The sequence below is a fragment of the Heteronotia binoei genome, chromosome 10, assembly GCF_032191835.1.
Source record: "Heteronotia binoei isolate CCM8104 ecotype False Entrance Well chromosome 10, APGP_CSIRO_Hbin_v1, whole genome shotgun sequence".
Classification (NCBI taxonomy): Eukaryota; Metazoa; Chordata; class Lepidosauria; order Squamata; family Gekkonidae; genus Heteronotia; species Heteronotia binoei.
Genome location: NC_083232.1, coordinates 47,749,163 through 47,769,222, shown reverse-complemented (window position 1 = coordinate 47,769,222; position 20,060 = coordinate 47,749,163). Strand labels below are relative to the sequence as shown.

General features: G+C 44.0%; 1 protein-coding gene across 2 annotated transcripts in view; it reads right to left on the bottom strand.

Moving 5' to 3' along the window:
• TMEM106B (transmembrane protein 106B) overlaps positions 1–15,153 on the bottom strand; it is a 29,317-nt gene extending 14,164 nt beyond the window's left edge. Inside the window, exons 1-2 of one of the 2 annotated variants that reach the window (XM_060248576.1) lie at positions 15,122–15,153; positions 958–1,167 (exon numbers count right to left, since the gene is read on the bottom strand). In XM_060248576.1, coding sequence (XP_060104559.1) covers positions 958–1,162 — 205 coding nt within the window. In that variant the 5' untranslated portion in view covers positions 1,163–1,167; positions 15,122–15,153. Of the gene's footprint in view, positions 1–957; positions 1,168–10,295; positions 10,470–15,121 lie in introns of those variants that run through there. The other variant, XM_060248577.1, reaches the window with a different exon arrangement.
• Positions 15,154–20,060: the final 4,907 nt, after the last annotated feature.

The following is a 20,060-nucleotide window of genomic DNA, read 5'->3' as shown; positions in this document are numbered from 1 at the left end:
GTGGGAGACTTCGGCAAAAGAATAGCTAAAGGATGAATATGCAGGGTTCTGAGGAAAGGACAGCCAACGTTGTAAGAAAGTTACTAGGATAAAACCTCATGGAAGTTTCATTTCTTTCAGCAACAAGAATCTGATGAGCCATGTGCTGTTAAGTGAATCACAGATGAGCAGGTAATGGAACTTGCAAGTTGCAGAAACAGTAGAACAAGGAGGCAGAGGCAGCAGGTGTTTGTGAATGCATGCTGAATATTGATTTGAAATAGCCAGTCGAGTCACTGCTACAGACCTTGAGCAGCTTTTAATTTGTGCACTCAGTTTACAAAGCATTTGGCTAAAAACCTGGAAAACTGGCTGGATGTTTGGAAGGCAAGACACAGGACACTTGCTGCGCAATCCTAAAAAGAGTCACACTCTTCGAAAGGTATATCTCTGTTTAGGATTGTTCAGTTAGCATATTGTAGCGGGCAGAATGTCAAATGTGGACCACGAAGACTTGAACTCAAAACCCTGCTCAACCATGAATTTTACCAAGTGACTCAAGGCCAGTCATTACCTCTCTAGGACTAACCTACTTCCCAAAACTGCTATGAGGATAAAATTGAAGGGAGTAGGACAGGAAAGTAACAGGAGTGGCCCCCTGAGCACTACAAATTGTTTTATTGATTACATTTTATGATCACTCAAATTGGGCCCAACTGGTCACAGCAAATTTACAAGTGACAAAATTTCTACATAGTGTGTGTTTCTCAACAAATGTACTTGAGAAATAACACATTACAAAGGAAAAATACAAAGCAATTTAAGACAGAATTTTTTTACTAATACTGTAGATATAAAAGAAATAAATAGCTCACCAGGCACTTTTTAAAAGAGACTCTCATTTGGTGATTCATGAGTAGTTGCAGATGAAAATATAACCTGTTTTAAACTGTAGTCATTATACATAACAAAACCTACCTCGTGGGATTCTCCCTGTTCCCTGACATGTGGGACACGTGACACTATCCCTTCCTGTAAATTCAACATATGGAAATTGCGACACATCTCCACCTCTTCCATCTTCGCTGTGTGATTCTGAATGCACCAAGCAATTCTTCATATTGTCAGATGAACTTCCATCTTCTCTAGATAAATGGGAAGGTAATGAAAAGGATTTCCCCATGTCTGCTGGGAGAAAAAAAGGAACGATTTAGAATGTTAGGCATCTATAGTTGCAGGTCCTGTTACAGAGAAGTTTTGAACTATTTTATCAATATTTTCAAATAAAAAATGACACTGTTTTTTGTTCCAGGCAGGTATTAGAAGGGCTGTACTATCTTCATGTGGGTAGCCATGTTCATCTGGAGTAGCATAACAACATTTGAGTTTAGTCGCACTGTAGAGACTAATGAAATTTTCCAGGGTATAAGCTCAGTTCATCAGATACTAGTAAGCTTTGACTAGTGTATCTGACGAAGTAAGCTCTGACTCAAACCGCCTGCCCCCCCCCCGCCCATCCAAGCTGTTAGTCTCTAAGGTGAAACTAGACTCAGTTTGTTCTATATTATTTTCTGTGATCAATAACTGGCTGACCAACGTCATTAGCAGATGGCAAGAACAAAGAGCCCCAGTGTGGGGAATCTGCTGTCAGATATAAGCGAAATCATTTCCAGTTATTCATTTATCGAACTCACAGCAAATTCAGATTGTACAAGATTTTATTTTTTTATTTACTCTGCAGTTCCCACAGCTATGAAACTGTATTTAGGTTACGTTTTAATAGCGAATGAAGATGTACCATTGTTCTTTCTCACTTATACAGCAAGACAGAGAGATTCAAACCAGCATCAATAAAGAGAATGTATCTTTGCAAGAGCTTGTAAGAAGAGCTGTTTTCAGTATTTAGAGCTTAAAAAACTCCCTCAACAAATGTAACTTGCTGAATATAAGCAAGCTAAACAAGAACAGGATCTTTTATTAAAAATGTAACCATGGGAATATGGGACAGAGTGTTTTCTGAATATATGACTGGGAAAAATGCTGTTAAGAAAAGGCTTGGAGGATGTGAGGAGAATGAGAGAGAACGTAAAGAGAGTGACATTTGGGAACATAAACAAGTTTCCTTTACTGTCATGGCCCCAAAGGACAAGTGTTACCTCCTGCATAATAATGCTGAAAAAATCCTCGGGGAAGTAAAATTTTCTTGTGATTCTTCCAAGTTACATTTTATGTAAATGTTTAATCCTCATTCCTAACCACAATTTGTTAACCCTAGTTCGGATTCCAAACATACAGGGAAACTATGATTTAGCTAGACAAACTAAGTTTTGGCCAGAAAGGTATGCACAAGAAAGGCATCCATAAGGTAAGGCCTGCCTTGCCCTTTCATGCTCTAACAGCAAGATGACACCTTAGACATTGCCAGCTATGTGCAGATGTAATATTTAACCCCCCCCCCCCCCCACTTAGGCTTCACATCTTGGTTTGCAGCAAATCCTGATATTATGCTTAACCATGATCTGCTATACTGGACTTGATTCTCACCAACAGGGAAGAACTGGTTGACGAGGTGAAAGTAGTGGGCACCCTGGGTAGTAGTGACCAGGTAATTTCGGAGAGCCAGTTTGGTGTAGTGGTTAAGTGTGTGGACTCTTATCTGGGAGAACTGGGTTTGATTCTCCACTCCTCCACTTGCACCTGCTAGCATGGCCTTGGGTCAGTCATAGCTCTGGCAGAGGTTGTCCTTGAAAGGGCAACTGCTGTGAGATCCCTCTCCAGCCCCACCCACCTCACAGGGTGTCTGTTGTGGGGGGGAGGAAGGTAAAGGAGATTGTGAGCCACTCTGAGACTCTTCGGAGTGGAGGGCAGGATATAAATCCAATATCATCTTCTTCATCTTCTACAGTCTTGTGGAAAGGTAAAGGGAAAAGAAGGTTGAACTTCAGGAAAGCAAAGTTATGCTGGGTAGAATCCCATAGCCAGAAATACTTAAGGAGAAGGGAGTTCAAGAGGGGTGAGAGTTTCTTAAAAGTGAAATAGTGAAGGCACAATTACAAACTATTCCTATGAGAAGGAAAAATGGGAGACGCCTAAAGAAGCAAGGTGACTCCATAAATAGCTTTCAAAGGACCTGAGAAATAAAAAAGGTTCATTTAGAAAATGGAAGGAGGGCCTTATATCCAATGAATATAAACAAATAACCAGTGTTTGTAGAGAGAAAGTTAGGAAAACTAAAGCTCAGTATGAGCTTAGACTAGTGACAGATGGTAAAAAACAAAAAAGGGCTCTCTTCTTATGTTCAAAGTAAGAAAAAGAGCAAGGAGATGGTAGGCCCACTGAGGGTACAGGAAAGTGATACTGTAACAGGCAGGCCTCATTTCGGGCCAGAGTGGCCTGGAGCACTGCTCTGGTAGCTCTCCCGCTTCCCCTCCCTCCTCCCCACCTACCTTTCCTTCCTCCTCTATGTTGTAAAAGGGCAGGCAGCTAGTCAGCCAGCAGCAGCAATTTAGCCCACCCCACCATGCCCCCAGAAGCCCTCAATCCAGCCAGGACAAGCTCGGGTTTACACATGGATAGATGCCTTTCCTGCCACTGGGAGCCAGCCCAGGATTGTGAGTTGGGAATGGAGCTGGGATGGCAGGTGGCTGCTTTTGCTTGTGGGGGGTGGCTGGCTGGCTGGCCAGAGAGCACCCACGCTGCCCAGGCCTGCCCCAGCCTCTCTGGTCTGCCTCTCTTGTGGGGGCAGTGGATGGCTGCTTTTGCTTGCACAGATGGGTGGCCTGAGAGCGCCCGGGCTGCCCTAACTGTCTATGGGGATGTCTTCCCCCAGGTGGCCTGGAGAAGCCCCCGTGCTGCATGGTCTCACCAGGGGCAGGTGTGGGAGGGGGGTGGCCATCAAGGAACTCTGCACTTTGAAAGGGGAAAGGCACAAAAGATGAGATGCTGGCTTTTTTAAAAAGACCATCCATATTGAGGATTTATTTATGGCCATAAACAGTGAACTGGTTGCAATGGCCTGCCTATTAAAACTGCACCCTCCCTTTGTTTTCTCTGGCCACATCTTCCTTCCACAGCTTTGAACCTGTGCGAGAACCATTGTTTGAAGGAAGCTGAGGTTAGTCTATTACAACCAAAACAAACCAGATTCTTGCTCCTAGCATTTGAAGAAGTGGACTCTAATTTCCACTTGGTTGCAATGGCCTGACTATTAAACTGCACCCTCTCTTTGTTTTCTCTGACCATATCTTCCTTCCAGAGCTTTGAACCTGTGCAAGAACCACCGTTTAAGGGAAGCTGAGGTTAGTCTACTACAACCAAAACAAACCAGAATTTTGCTCCTAGTATTTGAAGAAGTGGACTCTAATTCACAAAAACTTCTGCTGAAATAAAACTTTGAGGCTCCTACAGAGTTCAGCAACAAAGCTTCCCAATCCTATGCACATTTATCATGTTATTGGATTCCAGCCTTCTCTCATGAAAATCAGTAAGTCTTAAAGTGGCTTTGTAGTTGGGTGGATCACGTAACAATGCATTGCTATTTTGGATGAAATCCACAATTTACAGTGGGGGACACACCATTTAAACTTTTTCAGCCAACAGTCGGCTAAATAAAATTGCCTGGAATGTTTTTGCAGAAACAAAATGCATATCTGTTAAAACAAAATTAAATACCTATCCACATACTGAGGGTACAGAGCAAAGAACACCACACAAAACAGTACATGATCAACAAATGTCTGGGCAAATATCAAGATTTTCACTTGGTGCATTACATTTAATAGATATGTGAAAGCTGCTTAGGAGAGGAACTGAGGCAGAACCATGCATATCATACGTAATTCAATCACTGCTGCTATTGTCATTCACCTCCTACTGCCATTTGGCATCTGATTATAAAGTTTATATATCCAGTACCTTGTGTTACATTTTATGGGCATACATGGCCTGGCCCAATAAAGCCACATTTATGTCAAATCTAGCCCTTGTAACAAATGAATTCGACACCTCTGGTCTATTGTCATCAGTGTACTGATAATATTCTCCTCTAAATCCTTAGATGACCTGTCTTTCATGGGAACAATGTAACATTATATATACAACATCTTGGTTTTAGAGTGTTCTTAGTATTTGTCGCTCATTTTTTTAATTCAGCGTTGCATATTGAAGTAAGGAGCCTACTGTTTGGAGATCCTGGCAAAGGTCATTTGATATCTGAACTGGACAAAACAACTATAGTAGGCCATACTGTATGCAGTAATACCACACAATAGGTGGGATCCAAGGAGTCCTTTCCTTCAGTTTTGCCCAGTTCCTTTCTCTATACAGCCCTGTCCCACATGGCTTCCATCCATGAGGAAATTCCATTCACGAGGGGATTGGATAAACATATGGAGCAGTCGCTATTAGAAGATATGAAGAAGATACTGGATTTATATCCCGCCCTCCACTCTGAATCTCAGAGTGGCTCACAATCTCCTTTATCTTCCTCCCCCACAACAGACACCCTGTGAGGTGGGTGGGGCTGAGAGGGCTCTCACAGCAGCTGCTCTTTCAAGGGCAACCTCTGCCAGAGCTATGACTGACCCAAGGCCATTCCAGCAGGTGCAAGTGGAGGAGTGGGGAATCAAATCTGGTTCTCCCAGATAAGAGTCCATGCACTGAACCACTACACCAAACTTGTATACTGTTGGAACTCTCTGTCATGGCAGTGATGCTCTGTATTCTTGGTGTTTGTGAGGGGGGAGCAATAGTGGGAGGGCTTCTAATGTCCTGGCCCCACTGATGGACTTCCTGATGGCACTTGGGTTTTTTGACCACTGTGTGACACAGAGTGTTGGACTGGATGGGCCATTGGCCTGATCCAATATGGTTTCTCGTATGTTCTTATGTTTCTATAGCATAGCTGCTTTGCATCATCAATGGTGATCCCTCCTTCCATTTTAACCCACAGAAGCATTGGCTGGATTCAACCCATTCTATCTCCTTCTTCCCTCAATCCTCTCCCCTCAGGCATAAGCAGGGTGAGCTACATAGAAAGGCTTCAGGAATTTTTGATTGGAAATACTAAAGCTGTTGTTTCAGCCACTGCATCTGTAAGCAATTTTAGTGTGTGGAGTTGCCAATTTTTTTCTTACTGGGGCTGCTGTGCCTTTAACAGCTATGTTACTTCAACTCCATGTTAGGAAGCCTTCAGCTGCTGGATTTCTGATATTAAAGTCACAGAAACTCCGCTAACAACTAGGGATGCAACAAATTTCACAGCACATCTGTTCAGAAGTTAGTCTGACACTCACAACTGGACCACGAGCAAACAAAGCATATGTTCAGGTTGCAAAAAGCAACTTGAACTACTGCAAAACAAGACTACAGCTGCCTTTTGGCCAGAAGCCAACTCAAAGCTATCAGGGGATCAGCTGGAAGTTAGGTTTTGATTTCCCAGTTCTTTCCTAAAGCCTAGCCTTGTACTGGAACATAGGAAAGTTTGTTGTTTGGGGGGTTTTTTTGGGAGGAATATCAGAAGCTGACTCAGAGCTGATGGGGGATCAGCTGGAAATGGAATTCTGAGCCACCCTCCCCCAGAAAAAAATTATTATAAAGTGAAGTGATTGGCTTCTGATCTTCCCATTGCAAAAGGGAGAGGAGAAGTAGATTGTTTCTATTCTTCCAAGATAGATGGGGGTACAGAAGTAATGCCTCTGAGTTCTCCGTTAAAAAATGGAAAGGAGAAAGAGGCTATGTCTTTTCTTTTCTCAGCAGCCTAAACAATCCACTCTTTTTTCCCCTCAGCAGCAAGCAAAGCAATCTGTTTCTACACTTCACCCCAACCTGAGATCTTTGGCTGTTACGAAAAGGAACAATCTCCTACTTCTCTGCAGCCCAAATGAGAAGAGTAGCCTGGGTGAGAAAAGAAGGGAAACTGGCTAGGCTTCTGACCTCCCCCCCCCCTCCCTGTACATCTCAGCAAATCTGGACTGCACCAAAGTTTATCTGATGAGAGATCAGAAGAACCTGACTTCTGGTCACTCCCTGGGATCAGCTGGGAGTTTGTTTCTGATAACTTCGTAGTCTTAACCTGTCCCTGTGAAAGGATGCAAACAGGCTGTGAAATGCTAACAGTCTGCTAATTTACTGGCTGCCTAATTGCTACTGGAGAACCTGACATTAAGCATCCCTACTGACAGTTCTATTACCACAGAAGCCCCATGACCTGAGATGAAAACATGTGTCTGTTTCTGTTATAGCTGAACAGTTCTCCCTTCTACTTAGACTAAGCTCTGTGGAGTTAGAGAAAGGCTTGCTAGCTCAACACTTCAAAACTTCTGATACAAAGAGAAAGCAAACTACCATCATTTTAGATATTTTGACATAGTGCCATGTATAAGACAGGGAACTGTGATGACTCCAGCATTTATCTTGAACTGTACATATTTAATCTGGCTATTGCTGTGAGACCATGCGACAGTTAACACTATACAAAGCAGTCTGCTATCCGAAGTTGTTTGTTTGACTTGGGTCAAGTGATTCTCTTCCTTATTTTTATGTCAAATTATGGCAAAATCAGCTACATATGAAATGGTTTGGCCTTGACTCAATATTGATACCATGCCAGAACTACAATGCTACACAGGCCCGTAGCTATGAGGGGCCTGTGGAGGCACAGCCCCCCGACTGCTAGGCAGGGGCCCCCTGACTTGGGGCCCCTAACCAGCCTCCAGTACCTCGGCTGCATCCTTCTCCATTCTTCCGTCATCATACACAGTTGCTTCTGCTTGCTTAGGGGCCGGAAGAATTCTCTGACCCCTCAGCAAGCAGAAACAACAGGGCACCCAGGACTGAAAGTTAAGCTCCACATTGGGCTGACATTGGGCTAGAGGGCGCCTGCAAGAGGCCGTTCTGCGGATGGTTCCATTGCAGGCTTTCTCTGCCAGACAAGGCAGGGTAGGATAGGCTGCCGCATACAAGCGGAGGTCCTGGCTGCAGTCTGGGGATCAGTGGAGAGGTGATGTTCGCCTGCAGGGGTTTTCTGGCGTGGTCTCGCTGGCCACCCAAGTGAAGGAGGGAGCTGCGCTTGAACAGCCTCGGCTCGTCCTCCAATGGGAAGTAATCCGAATCAGAGGTCTTGTAGCCCCAGAAGTCAGCTGCGACTTGGTGGCGCCTTCCACCCGCCCCCCCCCCCACCGTCCTGCCGGGCTTGCCTAGTTGGATCATGCTACAGGTAAGGGCAGGAGACCGTGCGGCACGTATCTAAACCTCTGAGTGGCTCCCCATCAGAGCTGCTGGAAGAGGGGTGGAAAGGGATCACCTTGGGGCAACTGTGGGGAGGGGGGAGGCTGTATGGCAGTGAGCTGGCAGCTTTCCTCCTCAGTGGTGGTAGGAGAGAAGGCCATGAAGGTTGGGGTCACTATGTGCCCCCTGAAAAAAATCAGGGCCCCCCAATTCTTCAAATCTTGGCTACGGGGCTGGTGCTACACCATGGTTTGCCTGCGATATCACATACCATGGTTTCAGTTCTAAATTATGGCTAGTGCAAACTACAAATTGGAACAATGTTTCAATGGAGTCTGTGGACACAAAACAACTCAAGCTACAATCCTGTGTTTAACTAAGCCCTACTGAACACTGTGAAACTTATTTCTGAGCAAGCAGTATACAACAGGAAAGCACCTCAAGTATTACATGTTCAGTCCTTAATAAGGCCTACTTTTGCCTACAAAAAAGCCTAGAGACTCCCCTGTAATGCACCTGGGCATAAGCATGCTTAACTAAAGGCTTCCAAGTAATTTCATGGTGAGCAGGGCTTGGAATTCCCCCCAGAGATCATAATCTTAGGAACAACGAGGGGGGGGGGGAATCCAAGCACTCAACATGTAGCTCCCCTGAGACCCTTGTAGCTCTACTTATGAAGAATTCCTGATTAAGAAGCTGACCAGCTCCTTATCTTAAACTGAAGAAACAATGTTTCTTAACCAGTGACTGTCCCTCCGAGTTCCTCCACAAAGAAAATTAACATGCCATTCTCTTTGGCTTTTTGTAAAAGGCAAAAAGGATACTAATTTTCAACATCAAATTAAAGTGCTGCTCTGCTATGCTTCCTTGCTGTATTTCAACAGCACAGAAGTGATTATATAAAACTACAGCCTCTTTCACAGATCAAAAGAAGTATGAAGTCATATTTTGGCACCTTCTGGACAGAGGCAGGCAATGTAAATGCTGTCCTTTAAACAAGTCCTACATTTCAGACACCCAATACAAAGACAAAAATGTTTCTCCATGACCAAAAAGCTTCTTGTTGTATGCACAGCATGAAAGGAAAGGAAAGGTCCCCTGTGCAAGAACCAGTCATTTCCAACTCTGGGGTGCTTTCACAACATTTTCAGGACGGTGTGGTTTGCCATTGCCTTCCCCAGTTATCTACACTTTCCCTCCAGCAAGCTGGGTACTCATTTTACCGACCTTGGAAGGATGGAAGGCTGAAGCCTCGAGCCGGCTACCTGAAAACCCAGCTTCCACCAGGGATTGAACTCGGGTCGTGAGCAGAGTTTAGGACTGCAGTACTGAAGCTTTATGTAAATAAGAGACAGGCTAGTGCTCTGAGATCAAAACAAGAGGCAGAGAGTTAAGGAGAATAAGGAAGAGCATAGGCAGACTAGCAGTAAAATCTTAAATGGTTACTCCAGTTATTACAAAGAGGTTGCAGTTAATTAGTTTAAGACAAACCTCAACCTCTAAAGCCCTTTCCTTATAACCCAAACTACACAATATAGCAGCAAAGCTCTTGAGCTCTCCAGAACTCTTCATCAGGATGGATTTTTTAAAAAAAGATGTGACATTTCAGGCCATGATCTAGCATTGTTATGTGGAATGCCACAGAGGCTCAGCACTGGATTGCACCGTTAGGGGGACATTTTCATTTCCAGGCCGCAGCTTCGACTACTTTCTTGTGGCCCTTTACAACATGGCACTTGGCAACTTCTCGCCTTCCCTCCTGCACAAGCCCCACAGTGTTCTGGTTCCCATCCACGCCCTCGGTCTTTTGCAAGGTGAAATCGAGGAATCTGTAACCAAATTTCAGCGCTACTGGTAGCTTGCTCTGAATCTGGTCCCGGCCGTTTACATGTAGAGAGGCGACCCACCACTACCTAGAATCCCATAGGCCACATTGCCTTACATACATTACACTCCACCGCCACTTTATTTCTTCCCAGGACTGGTCTTGCTCGCTCCCATATTCAACTCTTTCCCAACAAGCCCCCCCACCCCCGCAGCCAAGGTGAAGGGAGGGAGAGGTTTCCCCTGTTTTTGTCAGCATCCCTCACCTGCTCCTGCTGGCGGCGTCCCCGCAAGCTGCTCCCACTTGTCGATTTCGATGCGTCACCGGGGGGGGGGGAGATAAATGAGAAAGAACCTATTGCAGAAGCAGAGCAATAAGGCACAACAGGGGGAAACAACCGCGGAGTTACGGCGGGTATGCTCGGATTCAGCTCAGCACGCGTGCGCGGAGGTGGAGCGCTTGCTGGGTATTTCTCCGCCGAATGCTGAGGCCTCGGGATGACGCAGGCTTTACCGAGAGGCTGGGGGCTTTACTGCCGTGCAGAAATTATTCCCGTACACGTACCCTCGGCTGCATGCCCGCAGGGAAAGCTACCCGCCACCAGTACAGCTGGTAATTTCTTCTAGCCCACTCCCTCCCCTACCCCAGTACATCCGCAAGGAGATTTCCCCCAAGGGATGGAGGAAAAGCTCTTGGAAAATGCCTGGCTTGATGGGAGTTGTAGTTAATCATGCTTGAACGGGAGGAAGGCTAAGCTTCATATTCCAGATACCTTAAACTACAACTCCTAGAATGCTACGCCACGGCGCCCCCCCCCCCCCAAACTCAGGCAACAGCTATTCTCACACCTTGTCTTTAGAGAAGCAAAGGATCCTGGTTCTTGTACGCACAAAAAAAAACCCCAAAGAACCAGGCGCTAAGGAACACTAATGCACACATGCATAATAAATACTTTGACAAGCTCAGGTGTATATTAATACCACCTGGGAGTGGGGAAGGGAAGCAGAGAGAGACTAGGAACACACTGGATTTTTCAAGGGAAAGTATTCAGATCAAGCCCTGGAAGCGGGGCAGTAGCCTGTGTTTCCGACTCTGGGGTGACGTTGCTTTCACAACGTTTCACGGCAGACTTTTTACGTGGTGGTTTGCCATTGCCTTCCCCAGTCATCTCACACTTTCCCCCCAGCAAGCTGGGTACTCATTTTACCGACCTCAGAAGAATGGAAGGCTGAGTCAACCTCGAGCCTTCAACTCAGCTTCCTCCGGGATCAAACTCAGGTCGTGAGCAGAGTTTAGGATTGCAGCTTTACCACTCTGCACCACAGGGCTCTTCCATCCTGTGCTTAAGGGTTCAGTAAAGAAGCACATTTGAGGGTACCCAGGTATCAAACACATAGAAACTGAATATGTTTTATATGGGACACAAAGATCAATGGAACTGGAGGAATACAGGAAAGATTCCACCCTCCCACTTGAGTTTAAATGATGCCATATTCTTTGAGACAAGCAAAAGGAACGCACTTTGTGCAAGGAAGGAACATTTTATGAGAAGACGAGGGGGAAAGGAAGAAAATGTACCTGGTATTAATAGCTCTTCATCTGACTTTAACTAATACAGCATGTATCTTCTAATTATATACTCAGTATTGCTGAAGGATTATTCTATAATGCATTTGTACATATTTACAAAGAGATACCTGATCTGTCATTCAGTTTGTATCCAGAATAAGAAATTTCTTTGACTATCCCTAAATGTGGTTTGCAAAAGTAGTAAAAAGCCATAAACTTGCTACTCTGAGCATGGACTTCTCCAAGCAAGCCCAGCATGCATTCATGGATAAATTCCTTTTAAAGCATGAAGCCTCTCCCAACCCTGCTGCATTTATGTCCATATGTGCATGAAGCACTATGTACTCTGTAACTGTCAAAGGGGTCCCATGGCAATAGTGAAATTCAGTTCTTGAAATTGTGGACACTTCTAGTAAATAAGTGATAATTATCTCATATTTACAGTAAACACTCAGTAATAAGTTACTAGTATTCTTACCCCTGTCAAAAAGTCAAAAAAGTGTAGTTAAAAAGAGAAATGTGAATATATTTTTCCTATTTTTTCAGTACATGCTTGGGGTGATGTGGGGATTCTGAATAGGGCAAAACTGCCATGTCTGGTCATATAATCATCAACTATATATCGAATTCTCAACATCCCGCTATGTGCATATACTTATTTCTGCAGATAGGGGGTACATGGAGGATAGATTTTCCTGCATACTTGGTGCACTCCCCAGGTTAACTTAACTACCCATGGCCAGCAGGATGTCACCAGATCTGTAGCAGGAGAACCTCCCTGCATCCAGAGAGACAACACTGAAGCGGCAGGAGGAGAGGCTGCTGCTGCTGCGTGACCCTTCCCAGCCAGAGACTCCTGACCTGCAGAGAACTGACACTCTGCCTCCCAGAGTGAAAAAGAAAGGAGGAGAGATTTCCTTGGGGGAGAGAGAAAAAAGGGGAGACTGGCTTCAGAGAAAGACAAAGAAGGCAAAATTGGCAGGGGAAGACAGAAAAGATAAGAAGGCGGGATTGGCTTGGTGGGAGGAGGAGAAGAAAGGGAAAGAGAGAGAAAGATGGAGCTTTTAAAAAAACTATTGCATAATGAGGATGCTATTAAAATATATAAAATGCTAAAAATTGTATTATTTACAAGCTACAGCAAAGGAAGGGAGACGTTAGGTGGCATACATAAAGAGTCTCAAATAAGGGGGTTCTATTCCCAGAAGTCCAGAGCTACTCTATTACTGCAGCTGCACCCAAATAGGAAAGAGAGGGAGATTTTGGCAAAAGATCTCTAAAATAAAAGGGATGTGTTGTTTTTTTTAAAAAGAAAAAAGAAAAAAAACCTAAGGAATTTAAGAACTGAACAGAAGCCCCATACTTAGGTAAAGGTTTTTTTCATTTTCATTTTCATTTTATTTGATTTATATCCCGCCCTACCCCATTTTAAAGGTAAAAATAAAATAAAAGTAACCCACTCAACCATCTTGCCACTCAACCACAACTGAACAAGGCAAGAAGGAAGAAGATTTTTGGTGGAGTCTGAAGCAAAGGGGAGAGGGGGGAAGATTAGGGAAAGGAGTTAAAAGCTAAGAACTGAGTGTGATAGGGCTAAATTAAACAGAACAACCAAAGACAAAACAGCTACAATGAAAAACTACACTAGAATATAATGAAAAGTAAAGGAAAACGATCCAAGGATGGAGCACATCCTTATATTGTTCTTATTCAGGGCTTTTGTTCTGGGGAAATGTGGTGGAATGGTGTCCTGGAACCTCTTTGTAGAAACAAAATTCTCCAAAAATGTGTAAAAGTTCATGCAGGGCACCTGTGTGGTTCTCCTTCATTTCCCTCTTGAGAGATCCAGCATCTCTTTTTCCAGAAAAAAAGTCCTGTCCTTACTGCACCAGAACCAGTGCTGCTCTAATACCGTAGTTGCTCCATAGCAAAGAGAAGGCACTCTATACATTTTTTAAAAATTTGAAATACTTGTATTCCACTTTTCTGTAAAACACATATTCAAAGCTTATAACTTCAATTAAAGCAATTAAATAAAAGCAAAAACTAATGAATGAAATGTGCACCATAAGAAGCATCTAGAAACAGCAAATAAAAATTATAACTGAGTCAATACCCATAAAAACCTTGAACAACAGTATAAATGCTTCACTAAAACTCCTTAGAGCAATCATAAAAAGGCTTCAGAGAATAAGATTCACCAGCAGGGTATTTTTACACCATGTGAGCCATTGCGGGGAAGCAGCTACACTTGCTCAGCAGCATTTCACCCGTTCCAGAGCTTAGCTAGCCCTACTATTGGAAAGCCATGCCTGAATGATTTCCTGATGCTAATTAAAGACTTTGGCTGTGGTTTAGGATAGGGTTGCTCCTTTGTGTTGAACAAACGTTTGTGCAGCTGAGTACTCTGGTGGGACAGTGACATTTAACAACAGTAATCATATACTGAAGTGCTCTTAAATATTTTACGTTGGATAATTCAGTCCTTACAACCACCACCCTGAAAGGGATGTAAATATTAGAGATTTGAGGTTGGAAGGAACCGAGACTGGAAGACTGTGGGTTTCTTAAAACTACCAATGGTTGACTTAGGATTTGTACAAGAAATCCTTTAAGATAAAGCAAACTAGTACCAGACTGTAGATATAGATACCCTGCTAGCTATGGTCGTAACTTTCTTAGGGCGTGCTGTAAAATTAAAAGGCACTTCAAGGCTATCCAGCATCTCAACGGGTTTGCTTTACTTCAGCCACTATAGGCTTTTCCATTTTTTTGCCTTGTACATTTCAAACTAAAATAACCACCAGGCCTACCCACAGTAGAAAATACTACAGCTGCAATCACACCCACTAAATAATATGCGTTTTCAATCGATTCCAACAGGATTTTGCCAGTTCACACATTAAAATCCAGTTGGAAAGTACACTGAAACTGGGTTGAAAATGCATTCTTTAGTACGTGTGATCTTAGCCTAAGTGTTTGGCGTTTCATAACCTGCAGGTCAGGGGCATACATGCAGTCTAAGTAGGGCTCCAAAGAACCGCTTTGATGCGCCCTAAATTTCAGTGTATGGGCCCTGATTTTTGAGACCCTGTAGCACATGAGGCACAGAACAAACACCCCACTGCCTAGAGTTTTAACTCAAAAAGAATGAAGGGAAACGCCGCAGGGCCATTTCGTTCCAGGCCCTATACTGGCAAAACGAACCCGCTTTTATCCCCTTACAAAATGGCAGCTCGCAAAACCACCCCCACCCCCTACTCTTCTCTCCCCCTGCCCCCCCCTCGGCGTCCTTTCTCTCCACCTCGCAGGACACGCCCTGCGCTTGCACAGCCGCCCCACGACCCAGACAGAAAACAGCTCAGGCGCCTCTCGCTTCCTCCTTCCTTCCTTACTTGGACTCGCCAATATGGATGCGCGAGCAAGCCTTTCCACAACGCCCTCAAACAAGGAGAGATGACTAAAGACTTCTTCTCTTCCTCCCCCCCCCCCCCCGGTCCGTATTTGTGGAACTCACCAAACGAGCCTTTTCCCAGGCGCAGGGAAAGACGGCGGCGGGGGAGGGGGGTGTTTGGGGTTCTGTTTTTTTTTTTCCTCAGCGTTTCTCACCTGTGAAGCAACATCAACAGCTGCTCGTCAAGTTTTAGTGACTAATATTAGTGAGCATGCTTACTAGCAGAAACTGAAGCCTCAAGCCCTTTCCATGCCCTCTCTTGGATCAGGTTACCTATCCTTTTGACAAACCAGACAGTCTTAAGGATGAAAATGGTCCACGGTTTTGCAACGCGATATTTCCGTGAAAGGAAAAAAAAAAAGATAACACTTGTTACTTGTGTCAAATCTGCAGTGGTGCAGCAAAGATACAGAACTGGCAAATCTGGAGCATGCTCAGTCTGGCTCGTGGTAGTCACTGCCCTTACCCTGCATCTACTGACTGTCAAAAGAACAGGCAGGACGTGACAACACAGAAGGGAATTGATTTCCTTAATTTTTATTCATTTCTTCTATACTATAGTTAAAGATCGTAGTTCAAAGATACACGTAGAAAGAAAAATACAACTGGAACTGTGTGTCTGCAATAATGCAGCAGAGATCCAGAGCTGGCAACGATGGAGCAATTTTGGGCTGCTATCTTAAATACACTTTCCTATGAGTAAGCCTCACTGTGTCAAATAGCACTTCTTTCTGAGGTACCATGTAGTCCTGAAAGTGCCATCAAGTTGCAGCCAATTTACAGTAAACCTGTAGGGTTTTCGAGACAAACAGAGGCTGTTTGCCATTGGCTGCCTATACATAACAGCCCTGGACTTCCTTAGCGGTTTCTCAGCAAAGTTCCAGCCAAGGCTGATTCTGCTTGCTTTTGAAATCTGACGAGATCAGGCTAACTTGGCCTGCCCAGGTCAGGGCAAACTTGTGCATATTTTCAAATAAACGTTATAAGATCAGGCTATCTGTTTGGGAAGGGGGGGACCTACACACCATTCCAGTTTGGTAAGTCATGCAGAAGATCCAAACAATGTCTGTCAAAAAGGACATGCTCCCACAAACAAGCCATCTGTGGTTTTGTAAGCCCTGTATAAGAGAAGAGAAATATTCCATCAAACAGCCATTTCACAGTGATTCTGAACAACACAGAACTTGTCAGGTTTTAGACTGGAGAAGCTGATGGATTTCCAAGGAGCTCTTCACAAGTCTTTCCCAAAAGGTAATGGGGGGGGGGGGGGAATCTAGCAATTCTGTCCATGATCCATATGGGCAGTTAATCTACTCAGATGGGGAAACTATTAATCAGAAGTATTGCTTTGTGAGGGTCTAAATTTTATATCTTGGGTACAGGCAAAAAGCTGTTGGTGTAGGCAGTTAAAAGTACAAATGTCACCTGTTCAATGCACCAAAAGAAAATGCTTCTGCAATCTTGATCAGAAAGATCCCCCCCCCCCCAATTCCTGAAGGATAAGAGAATGGAGGGTGCATACAAGACCGGGTGTGGGGGGGAAGCACAGCAAGGTCCACCTGAATTTCAAGTCAGTCCCAGATTTGTACTGAACCTGCTGTGAGAGAAAGATAGAGAGCATGAAGTAGTTTCCTGTTCAAGCTGAAGAGGCCAGGCTGGGCTGAAGTGAGGAGTGACAAGGGCAACTGGGAGACAGAAAGACCAAGAACTACCGCTTACCAGAGATCACTTCTGAATCAGTGGTTTCAGCAATGAAAACTTACATTTCATGCTGGTATTGGCTCTCTCAGGGGAAGTGGTACTTAGAGCAGAAGATGGGAGGTATCATTTTAGCCACTTTATAGAATTACTTCATAGTGGCTTACATTCACCCTAGATGGTCCCTCCCTCCCTCTCCCTCTCCCTCTCCCTCTCTCTCTCTCTTTCTTTCTTGCCATGATAAGCCAGAAAACATTAATGTATAAATAAATCACTAGGTTATTTTTGAGCAGAGTGGGGATATAGAATTTCTGAGCTTCAAGTTCCCACTAAGCAATATTAGAGAGAGAGTGAGTTTCCCAACCTTGTGTCCCAAATAACTACCAAACAGAAATGAGACTAACAGAATATAAGAAAAGCCATGATGGATCAGGCCAATGGCCCATCCAGTCCAACAGTCTGTGTCACACGGTGGCCAAAAAATCCAGGTGACATCAGGAGGTCCATCAGTGGTGCCAAGACATTAGATGCCATCCCACTGTTGCCCCCCACCCCCAGCACCAAGAATACAGAGCATCACTGTCCCAGACAGAGTTCCATCAATATGCTGTGGCTAAGAGACACTGATGGGTCTCTTCATATGTTTATTCAATCCCCTCTTGAAGCTGACTATGCTTGTAGCCACCACCACCTTCTGTGGTAGTGAATTCCACGTGCTAATCACCCTTTGGGAGAAGAAGTACTTCCTTTTACCTGACTGCTCAGCAATATCATTAAGTGTCCATGAGTTCTTGTATGGTGAGAAAGGGAGAAAAGTACTTCTTTCTCTACCTTCTCTATCCCATGCATAATCTTGTAGACCTCTATCACATCACCCCTCAATCGACGTTTCTCCAAGCTAAAGAGCCCCAAGCATTTTAAGCTTTCTTCATAGGGGAAGTGTTCCAACCCTTTAATCATTCTAGTTGCCCTTTTCTGCACTGTTTCCAATGCTATAATATCTTTTTTAAGGTGTGGTGACCAGAGCTAGTCTGGTGTAGTGGTTAAGTACATAGACTCTTATCTGGGAGAACCAGGTTTGATTCCCCACTCCTCTACTTGCAGCTGCTGGGATGGCATTGGGTCAGCCATAGCTCTTGTAGGAGTTGTCCTTGAAAGGGTATCTGCTGTAAGAGCTCTCTCAGCCCCACCTACCTCACAGGGTGTCTGTTGTGGATGGGGGGGAAGGTAAAGGAGAGTGTGACTGCTCTGAGACTCTGAGATTCAGAGTATAGAGCGGGATATAAATCTAATATCGTCTTCCTCTTCCTCTTCAGAATTGTACACAGTCCTCCAGATGAGGCCGTACCATTGATTTTTACAAGGGCATTAGGATACTGGCTGATTTGTTTTCAATTCCCTTCCTAATAATTCCCAGCATAGCATTGGTCTTTTTTATTGCAATTGCACAGTCTCGACATTTTCAGTGAGTTATCTACCACACCCCAAGCTCTCTCTCTTGGTCAGTCTCCGCCAGTTCACACCCCATCAATTTGTATTTATAGTTAGGATTTTTGGCCCCATTACTTCACACTTGGCCACTTTGAACCTCATTTGCCACATTGATGCCCACTCGCCCAGCCTCAACAGATCCCTTTGGAGTGGGCTGGAGACTATACTATAAAAAGACATGCCTGTTTAATAAGAGTTGTTTCCTCAGTGTAGAGTTTACACAAACTGTTTTTGTTGGGTTCTGGTAGATCATCTCAAGAAGAAATATACTAAAGCGTTTCTGAAGTATATAAAAAACATTTTTTCCCTAGAGTGCACTCAGGCACTGAAGCTCCCTATGTTTATATATTCTCATCGAGAGCCACACAAAATAAATGTGAAGTGCTTTTGTTTTTAACCACCTGCATCTCCTTAAGGGCATGTATATATGCAAATACAGCCACTTAGTACTGTACTCGCATTTGGTGTGCGTGGAGCACTAAAATTCCCCAGCCTCTAATGACATGGAAGATCTTTTCTCTTGGTCATCCGTCTGATCACTCTTAAGACAATTTGGGTAACATATGCGTTCCACGCAATTTCTTCCCAATCAAAATGTAAGAAATGTCATGTTGTGTGAAGCTCTCTGAAGCTTCTTCTGTTACCTGTTGCTGTTCATAAGAATTCACATGCAGTGTCACCCCAGAGTCAGAAACGACTGGTGCTTGCACAGGGGACCGTTCCATTCCTTCTTCCATGGGGGAAAAAAACAAGGTTTGAGGAGGAGGATTTTGAACTGGGAAAAACTCCTACTAGAAAAGATTGGCAAGGGCATGATGAGCAGAATTACTCTGGCACTATAAGCAGAGTTCTCAGCCCAGAGGCAATGGGCTTAGAAGGGTGTAACTCTACTTCAGACAGCACTATAAGGAGCCTCTCTAGTTCCTGCTTGCACACCTCCATTCACTCTTGCAATGCACTCAGGCTGTTTTGGTTTAAACTCCCATAACATGTTACATACTTCCAGTAACACTCACATGTACATGAATGGAAGAAACTCTTCCCTGAAAAGGGTAATTTTCTTTTGATTTCTACATGTAATTGTAACTTGTATGTGAATTTAAGATATCCTTCTGTTTTTCTTGACGGCAGTCGTGGTGGTGGGGGGGGGGCTAGCCTTTCTTTTGTGTTAATAGGGTAATCTTTAGCTTTTACCTAGCAAAAGCCTAATGTTGAAGCTCTAAGCATGTTTGGGAATATCTTCAGAGTGAACATGCACAGTATTGGGTTGTAATAGATATAGCCATTTTCATCACTTACCTCAGAAGCAGCATGTATCTTCCTTAACAGGGTACATAAATAACAAAGACTTTTCATGAAGTCTCCCTTTTGGAATCTGTGTACTCCATGATGAACACACAGATGCATTTTGGGGTAGATAGCCTCATCTCTCGGTGCTATTGTGATGATAATAACATCTGTGAACTAAGCCATTCTGCATGAATAAAGCATAAGCATCTTTCCTGTCTGATGTATATTTGATATATATACAGCATTGCTATTGACAAATGTCGTTCTTTCTACTGTCTGTGGTTTGTGAAGCGAGTATTTTCCAGTTTCTTTACAGAAGCTGTGGGATGGCTGATGAATGAGAAGATTAAATTCTGTAACATGAGAAAGAGGGAGAGAGAGGGCATGATTTATACTCAGTGCTATGTACTCAGTGTTAAATATAAGCTGTGGGTTCACACATCATTATACACAACAATTTTCTTTTTCTCTGTGCTTGCCATGTTACTTTTGCATCACAACTGAAGTTATTTTACATCTCATACAGCA